Source organism: Varanus komodoensis, unplaced genomic scaffold, assembly GCF_004798865.1.
Source record: "Varanus komodoensis strain SLA01 unplaced genomic scaffold, ASM479886v1 scaffold64, whole genome shotgun sequence".
Lineage (NCBI taxonomy): Eukaryota > Metazoa > Chordata > Lepidosauria > Squamata > Varanidae > Varanus > Varanus komodoensis.
In genome coordinates, this window is record NW_025336273.1 from 3,363,881 (window position 1) to 3,372,532 (window position 8,652).

At 61.6% G+C, this 8,652-nt stretch overlaps 1 protein-coding gene across 3 annotated transcripts in view; it reads right to left on the reverse strand.

The window, feature by feature from the left end:
• The window catches only part of PTK2B (protein tyrosine kinase 2 beta), a 41,231-nt gene extending 32,817 nt beyond the window's left edge, over window positions 1-8,414 (reverse strand). For all 3 annotated transcript variants that reach the window (XM_044450356.1, XM_044450355.1, XM_044450353.1), the window contains exons 1-5: window positions 8,194-8,414; window positions 4,471-4,640; window positions 4,139-4,226; window positions 1,869-1,948; window positions 689-751 (exon numbers count right to left, since the gene is read on the reverse strand). In XM_044450356.1, the coding sequence (XP_044306291.1) occupies window positions 689-751; window positions 1,869-1,948; window positions 4,139-4,226; window positions 4,471-4,640; window positions 8,194-8,412 (620 nt within the window). In that variant the 5' untranslated portion in view covers window positions 8,413-8,414. The remainder of the gene's footprint in view (window positions 1-688; window positions 752-1,868; window positions 1,949-4,138; window positions 4,227-4,470; window positions 4,641-8,193) is intronic.
• Window positions 8,415-8,652: the final 238 nt, after the last annotated feature.

Here is an 8,652-nt window from a genome sequence, read left to right on the forward strand (position 1 = left end):
CCAGGAAGGGCACCCCCAGCCTGCCTGAGCGGCTGGCACCGCGCCGGCCTCGCGCCGTAGATGCCCGGCCACACCACCAGGCAGCGCATCTGTCCCGGCCCCGGTCCGGCCAGGGCCCAGCCATGCTGGGGTGCCTGTAGCTCGGGGGCCCCCAGCCTTTGGGGCACAGCGGGAGTGTTGGGGGCGCTCTCACGGAGTGGCTGCCCCGGTGAGCTGGGTGGCGTGCCGATTCGTGCAACGGCTGCCCTGGTGGGCACGGCCAGCCACGGGGCACGGAGAGGGCCGCCTCCGGCTGGGGCTAAAGCGGAACCCGACTGCCCACGTCCAGGAGCCGAGTCCCGGGGGGGGGCAGTGAGGGGGGTTAGACAAGTTCACATCAGTCCAGTGCTGATGGTGGCGCTTTGCTGTGCAAGCTTCTCGCACAGGGAATAAGTCTTTGGAAATAAAATGAAAGTCCAGTGGGGCAGGGGGCCTCCGAAAGGGGCCGGCGGGCGCCCAGCAGAGCCGCAGCAGGGTGAGGAGGCGCCACCGAGGCCCGAGAGGCTCCGGAAGCAGCTGGGAGCCCACAAAGGCTGCACCTGGGAGGCGGGCCGGGGCGCAAGGCCGCGCTCCCCCGCCCTGCCCCATGCGGGACGAGAGGGACCCCCAGGGACTCCGGCGGGCCCTCCTCGGAGCGCTCCATACGTACTCCAGGAATTCGAAGTTGGACTTCTTCTCCAGGGCGTTGTGCGGCATGTCCTTGTAGAACCTCCTGCAGAGAGAGGCGGCCAATGGGTGCAGGTGGCGCTGGGGAGCATGGACCCCCGCCAGCGGGGAAAGGGTTCGGGGCAGGAAGAAGGGCGGGGGCCCTGCCGCCAGCCGCCCCCAGCCAGGGGCACCCGCAAGGCAGCGCAGCTCTCAGTCGGGCGGCTGCAAAGGCCACTCCGACCCTGCGCAACAGCTGCTCCCCCAGAAGCCCCCGTGCAGCCAACTGGGCCTCCCTCGGGGAGGGGGCGCCAGTCGTGGGACAGGCCTCCCCAGGGAAAGGCTGCCAGCACCCAGGACCCGCACCGGGGGACGCTGGACCAACCAAACCCTCTTCGCACGTGCACGGGCCTTCTGTCCAAACACACCCAGCCCTACACCCCACGCCTGGATTTTTTTGGGGGGGGCTGTGGCACAGCTCTGCCACACACCCTGCGCACACTCAGCTGTCAACGGGTTTCCACACACCAGAGCATCTGGGACAAGTTGGAAACGCACGGATCCGCCCCCCAGCGCATAGTGATGCTCTGTCTGGGTTTCAGGGGGACACGCCCCCAGCTGGAAATGCGCCCCACTTTTAATCGGGTGCCTCAGTCGTGCGACACGCAGGCGCCAGCACTCTGAGTCAAATGGCTGCCACTCGCAGATCCGATGTACACACGGGTGGGCTTGCACACACAATAATGTCTGCCCCCCCCCCCGTGCAAAGTCAGTTACATGAACGTGACGGCAAATCCTTCGGGGGTCCCAGCGACCGCCGTGTCTCCAACGGACCCCCAGAAAGGTCACGCCCTACCTGGACTCATTCCGTCCCTCGTGTTATTTTGGATTCTCTGCTCTGGGCAGGGTCGTCGCTTTTCCTGAGAATCGTCTCAGAATGCCCCGGGTAGAGCCAGCCAGGCGGGTTGGAGCTCAGCTCCCAGAATCCTCTGAATTCTGGCTGGGGGATTCTGGGAGCTGAGCTCCAACCCGCCTGGCCGGCTCCGGCTTGGGGCAGTCTCCCCTCGATCTTTCCTGGGTTCATTCCTGCTCCAGATCGGTGCTTCCGCTGGACGAGCAGGCCAGCGGTGCCGCGCCAGGCCCTGTACCGGCAGGATGCGCCCTTCCACCCGGGCGAGCCGTACCTGAGCTCCAGGCAGCCGAGCTGCAGGGCCATCCCCTCGCTCACTTTGTCCGCGTACCGCTGCATGTACTCGCTCCGGAGCTGCGGAAGCAGAAGCCGAGATGAGACCATCAGTTAAGGGGTGCCAGAGGCGGGGGTGGCCCTGCCCCCCCCCATGGGAGAGCCTGTTTGTGGGATCAGAGCAAAGGCGCGTCGAGAGCAGTGCTTGCCCAGGCAGGGCAGGAAGGCCGTCGCCTCTCCCCCACGAGGGTACACTGCCCCTGGTCTTGGAGGGTCCTTGTTGCCATCTTGGCAGGGAGCTGCTGAGCTTCTATCTATCCACGAGAGTTTCAGCTGGCTTTTTCCTTCCAAGGCACTCAAGGCAGCTTACATGATTATCCTTATCTCACAACAACCCCCCTGCGAGGTAGGCTGGGCTGAGAGCCTGGGACTGGCCCAAAGGCACCCAGCGGGCTCCACGGCTGAACGGGGACTGGAACCCGGATCGCCCGAGTCCCAGCCCCGTCCTCTTAACCACAGCACCGCGCGGGCTCTGGCGGCGATAAGCTGAGCTCCCGCAGCGATTTGACTTGGTGCCTTTTAGACCCCCCAGAGCCAGAGGTGTGGCCACGGCTGACCTGCCACGTCATTTTGTGGCACCAAGACCGCCCCACAAGTAGCACGCACTGCATTTCCTCCTGTCCGTCCTGAGTCCAAGGGGACCGGGATCGCCACCATCTGTTCTCCCAAAGTAGCCATGAGCTGAGCCCTCCCCAGACTGAGCCCATTTCTTTCCAAACGTGTGTGTGACCACAGGGACTAGCCACTTGTTTCCTCTCCTCTTCAAGTCAAACACGCAGGCTTGCGGGATAGCACAGTCTGTGGCCCACACCAGATTCACGGACGCGGCTCTTTCTGGGCAGAGCGACGGAGCAGCCACGACAGGCAAAGCTCGGAAGGAGCGGCAGCGACTCTCCACCCGGCCCCTCGACACGGGGTGCAACTCTTCCCCGGCCCCCACGATGCCCGCCCCACCGCATGGGGGCAGGCCACGCAAGGCGCTCGCTAAAGTTCTGGGGTGCCGTTTTTCTCTGGGTTGATGGATTAAGGGAACTGGAATTGGGGTGGGTGACCGGGGCGGGTGGAAGGCCGGCGACGGGAATGCTGCGCTCGTGGCTCGATGGGCCAGCGACCTCGGCCACCAGCGTCGAACTGCCTTCAGCCCGAGGGCCATTCCTGGGCGGGGGGCACCATTCCGGGGGGGGGGCACCAAAGGCAACAGGGGGCTCGGATCACCCAGAACCCAGCCTTTGGAGAGGCAGTCCATTTGGTACGTGGGGCTGCCCTTGAAGACAGTCCGGATACTTCAGATGGTGCAAAAAAGAGCAGCCAGGTTGCTGACGGGGACTGGGTGTTACTCTCACATAACCCCAGTCCTCTACCAGCTTCACTGGCTCCCCATTGAAGTCCGGGCTCAATTCAAGGTGCTGGTTATCACCTACAAAGCCCTTAACGGCTTGGGACCTGGATACCTGAAGGAACGCCTGCTTCCATATTTGCCCTCCCGCCCCCTGAGATCGGCAGCAGAGGCCCTCCTCCGGGAGAGACATCAGGAGGCAAAGTACCCGGAGGAGGGCCTTCTCCGTGGTGGTGCCCCACCTGTGGAATGCGCTCCCCAGAGAGGTCCGCCTGGAACCGTCCTTATTTGTTTTTCGGCGCCAGGTCAAGACCTTTTTATTCCAGTGGTATTTTAATAAGTTTTAATATTGTCTTTTCTATGTTTTTAATTGCAGCCAGTGTGGGTTGGGAATTTCATTTATGTTATTTATGTTATTACATTGTAAGCCGTCCCAAGGCTTTTTTGCGATTAGGACAGCATATAAATATTTTAAATAAATAAAGAAATTTGCCAGGGGAGGAAGTTACCAAGCAAGAGCCAGAAAACCCCGAAAGGGCACACGCTGGGGGCCGCTATGGGAAGGGAGCGTGGCCGTCTGGGAAACTCCCGAGGGCCAGGTGGGACCCAGGCCTGGCCCAGGGCCGACGTGTGGTAGCCCCGATGGAAAGCGAGCGCTCGTGCTAAGAGGGCCCACAGGGGAGAGGCTCCCACGGGCCTGTGCCCCTGGGGTTTTCCACCCAAGGCACCCGCCATGGGGCATCCGGGGTGATGCAGGGCGCCCAAGTCCCCCCGGCCCCAGAGGGAGAAGGGCCGCCTGCCCCTCGGTCAGCGAGCCCAGGCCTTCCTGTGCCGGGGAAGGGGCCGGGACAGGAGCAAGCCAGGTAGAAGCACACCTGCTGGTAGAAGTAGAAGAGCGTTGTCCGGTCCTCCTGGAAGCGCTCCAGGTAATCTTCGGGGAGGTAGCGGATCTGGAGGTCGTACCTGAAAGAGGAGGGCAGCCGCCTTTCCGGCTCTGATCCCCAGGCTGAATCAGCCTTCCCAGCCCTGCAGCCTCCAGCCCCGTGGCGGGACTGCAACTCCCATCAGCCTCAGGAAGCATGCCAATCCTGGACAGGCCGCCCTGGGCCAGGCGGGCGGGCGGAGGCCATCGCGACCCCGCGCTGCCGCAGGGCCTGGGGCTGGCGGGGAGGGACGGGGGGGCGGCGCGTGCCGGGGAAGCACCTACCTCCACTCGGCCTCGATGTGCAGGCGCTCGTACTTGTCCTGGACTTCGCCCACCGTCATGTCCGGGTGCAGCCAGTGGATTTCGTCCGACTTCACGTGCTTCAGGCGCAAGCCGTAGCACTCGGCCAGCTGGATGTCCGGGCCACTCTGCAGGATGGACCGGATCACCTCCTGCAAAACAGAGCGAATGACAGCCCCTCAGAAAGTGGCGAGGGCGGCGGGGGCGGGAGAGCCCGGCGGCACACGGCACCCTCGCGGCAAGGCTGCGACCGCAGAGGAGGTTCGGGGTGGAACGAATGAAAATGGAATAAATTGGTGCTTTGCGGCCCCTCAGGACTCAAGATCGGATGGCGCTTGAGCATTAGAAGCCTCTGATTGCAGAAACTGGGCAGAAATGGGCATGGTGTAAGAAAACGGAGGCCTCACTGCTAGCACGGATGTGCCAGGAATGCTCTGCCATGGACGCCCAAGTGGCAGGAAGCCTCCAGAGGCTCACATGCGCCTCCAGGCTCCATCGGCGAGCCGACCGATGCGAACCGCCTCGGATGCCCCCACGGCGGCACCTCGAAGCAGCAGCGAGAGAAGCGCAGGCTTGCGCTTCAATGCCTCACTCAGACCTTGCAGTCCAGTGTTGGTCCCACCTCCGAGTCTCGCCTCCACGGGAGACCCAGAGGTGGCAACCGCAGGGATTGGGCCCACTCCGCCTAGAACAGCACCTTCAAATGTTGTTGGATGAGATTCTGGTGCAGAAAAGGATGACGGGCCAGACTCTGCAGCTGAAATGCCCAGGGCAGCAGATGCAGAGAAACAGCGGGCAGCTGCAGAGACTCCGACAGTTTCTGGTTCCGTGGGAACGGCTAGTGAGCGAGCTGGTAGGGGAGGCAGCAGATCCAACGTCATAAGCAAAATCACACGGCATCAGGTTAAGTGGGCAGCCAACTTGAGGAGCGCCGGACGTTTCGGGCGACTGGCCCCGGAACCCCAGAATGCTCCTTGGAGGCCTCGGGAGGAGGAAGGACATTCCGCTGGGAGCCGCTTCGTGTCACTCAGCTGCATTTCCCTCTGGCTAATTGCTAATGTCTCACGTTTTCTGTGAATTGTTGCAAACCGCTTGGAGATGGCATGGATGCAGTGCATCTCCGCATCCATGTCAAGGATTTTGAGAGCAACAGCCAAGTTCCTAGCAGGGCTATCGGGGAGTCGGCGTTTCGGTCAGGTCAAGAGGCCTTTTGACAGAGTATCCAGCAAAGGGCAACTGAACATTGGCCTTCACTTGGGGCACAGGAATGGGCGTCACAAGTACAGGTTAGCGGGCAAGTGGCTGGAGAGCAGCGCTTGTGAAAGGGACCTCGGGGTGCTGGGCGACTGCAGGCTGAACGTGAGCCAGCCGTGCGATGCGGTGGCCAAGAGGGCGAACGCCACCCTTGGTTGCATAGCCAGAAGCGTGGCTTCTAGATCGAAAGAGGTGTTGCTGCCACTCTGTACAACTCTGGTGCGCCCACAGCTGGAGCATTGTGCTCAGTTCTGGGCCCCTCATTACAGGAAGGATATAGCCAGGTTGGAGTCAGTGCAGCGCAGGGTCACAAGGTTGGTGGCCGGTTTGCAGGGGATGCCGTATGAGGCGGGACGGAGGGAACTGGGTCTCTTCAGCCTGGAGGAGAGGAGACTCAGAGGGGATCTGTTGGCGACATACAGGTGTGTGAGGGGGTGTCACACGGAGGTGGGCAGAGACCTGTTCCCTCTGCAGAGGAAGGCAGGACGTGCTCCAACGGAGCAAAGCTCAGGGAGCCAAGGTTCAACTTGGATGCCGGGAAGCACTTCCTGACAGTTAGGACCTCGAGGGTATGGAATGGGCTTCCACAAGAGGTCGTTGAGGCCCCCTCGGTGCGGGTGTTCAAGGACAGGCTGGACATGCACATGGTGGGCATGCCGTGAGCAAAACCGGGGGTCAGACTAGATGGCCCAGGTGGCCCCTTCTGACTCGCTCAGTTGCTATGAACATGCTTAAGGGAGAATTAAAGATCTGGAAAATGTAAATAGGGACAGCGGCTGGTGTGCTCGGCTGGGGACTCAAGAGAGTCGGGCACTTGCCCCCGCTCAGCCATGGAGCTCCCTGGGTGACGCTGGGCCAGGCACAGACTCTCAGCCCAGCCTACCTCGCAGGGCTGCTGTTGTGAGGATAAGATGGAGGGGGCAAAGCACTATGTAAGCTGCCTTGGCCCCCTCAGAAGCAAAGAGAAAGGGAGGTAGAAATGTGAAGGCATAACAAGAATCATTAGGGGAAAGACACTTGAAGGCCCCAGCGGCTGCACAGAGAATCCTGGGTGACGTATGAACCCCAAGAAGCTCAGCGGGGTGAGATCCGAGGACCGAACGCAGAGCTGCAAAAAACTGGAGCTGCTTGCGTGCCGAGCAGGTGCACAGCAGCTTTTCCTGAGGCCAGCCGGGAGTTAAGTTAATTAACTTATCAATTAATGGGCAAGAAACTTTGCGTGGGCGTGTGCTCCGAAAATGGGAAGCCTCCAGGATTCGCAGACTTCCCTTTCATTAGCAAATCCCGAAGGCAGCTCCCTCTTCCCAAAGGGCAGATTCAGAAAGGGTCCCGTCCAGCCTGGAAGGTGCCTGTCTGGGCACCTGGGGGAGCCTTTTCCCCTTTGGAAATTCTTTGGCATAATGAGATAATTGATCCTGCGGTCACGGTAACATCGGCAGGCTAATCATGGCACAGAGCCTGGTTTTGGGGCGCGGCCCGCGGTGTTCAGAGCAGAATGGGCACTGCTGCTTTGGAGAAAGCTCTTCTTCTAGGCCGGGGGCTCCAGCCAGCAAAGCAGAAGGATGATGGGCTTTGTAGGCCAAAGTGTCTCGAGGAGCCACCAGCCGCCCACCCATTTTTGGACTATTAAGAGGGGCTGACGGGGCATGTCGGGGGGTGGGGGGGGGAGTCACTTTCGTGAAACTACCAATGTCCGAGTCTTTACGTAGCAGTGCTCACCTCTGAATGAGACATCTCTAACAGCTTTCTTCTGCGATGGTTTTTTTTGAGGAGGGTAGTTTATAAGTGATCCCAAGACTTGCCCTTTCTTAATTATTGCTAGTGCAAAGCCAAAACATGGGCTTCCCTAAACTCCGTTCCTGGCAGACGCCCCGCCTCACTCGAGGGAGGTGCGGTTAATCGGCGGTCAAGAGGTGGCCGGGAGCGTGTGCCTCCTCAGGACCGCGGCTCTGGCCTGAAACGCTCAGCGGCACGTGCTTCGGGGGGAGGGGGGTCTGGGATCGGGCAGGGAGGCAGGGTGCCCATTGTCCCTGGATGCCAGTGGATTCCGATGGATGGAAGCCCAAGGTTCGACCCCCCATGACCCGGGCAGTTGCTGTTGCCTGCCCGAGCCAGGAGGCTTGGCTTGATGGGCCAGTGCAAGGCATCTTCCGAGGCTGCGATGCACCTGCTGCCAGCAGCCCCTGCTCAGGCGTTCGGCGGAAGCAGCACCTCGTACATCGCTTTTCTGACCCAGACCTAATTCGCAAGCAGCAATCTAAAGTCCGAGCTTGGCTTTTTCCTCCTCCTTCCCAAGCGCCCTTCCTTTTGTGCTGTCACTTTCAGTTTACAACCCAGCAGTCTTTCTCCTTCCCTGCACAACCTACCCTGGAGCCTGGGACGCTGGGTGAGTTGCCCGCCTGCATCCAACCAATGCCCCCCGCCCGCCCACCCGCCACCCGCCCGGCTCACCCGGATCTCCGTCATGACGGTGCACTTCACCAGCTTGAAGTTCTTGCCCATGTTGAAGCTGTTGCTGTGGAAGCAGACCTTCAGGATGCGGACTTCGTCCTTGTCGATGTCGATGGGCAGGGCCACCATGGTGGACTCGGCCGGCCCCGCCAGGCTGAAGCAGCTGCGCAGCGAGCTGGCCCTCAGCCGGCTCAGCGCCTCCGGCAGTCCGGACATCATCGCGCAGGGCGGGCGCTAGAGCCGCAGCATCCTCCTGCAGCCGGGAGAGAGCGCGGGGAGAGCGGTCAGCTGCGGCTCCGGCACGTCGGGGAGCCCGGGCTTCGGGCCCGGGGGCCAGAGCCGGCCCACCGCTGGCCACGCTCCTTCGCAGGCGCCACCTGCTTCCTCGCAGGTTTTCTTCCCAGGTAACCGTTGGAGCTCCTCTCCCAAGCCTCAGCTACTCTGTTTCATTACATTTTG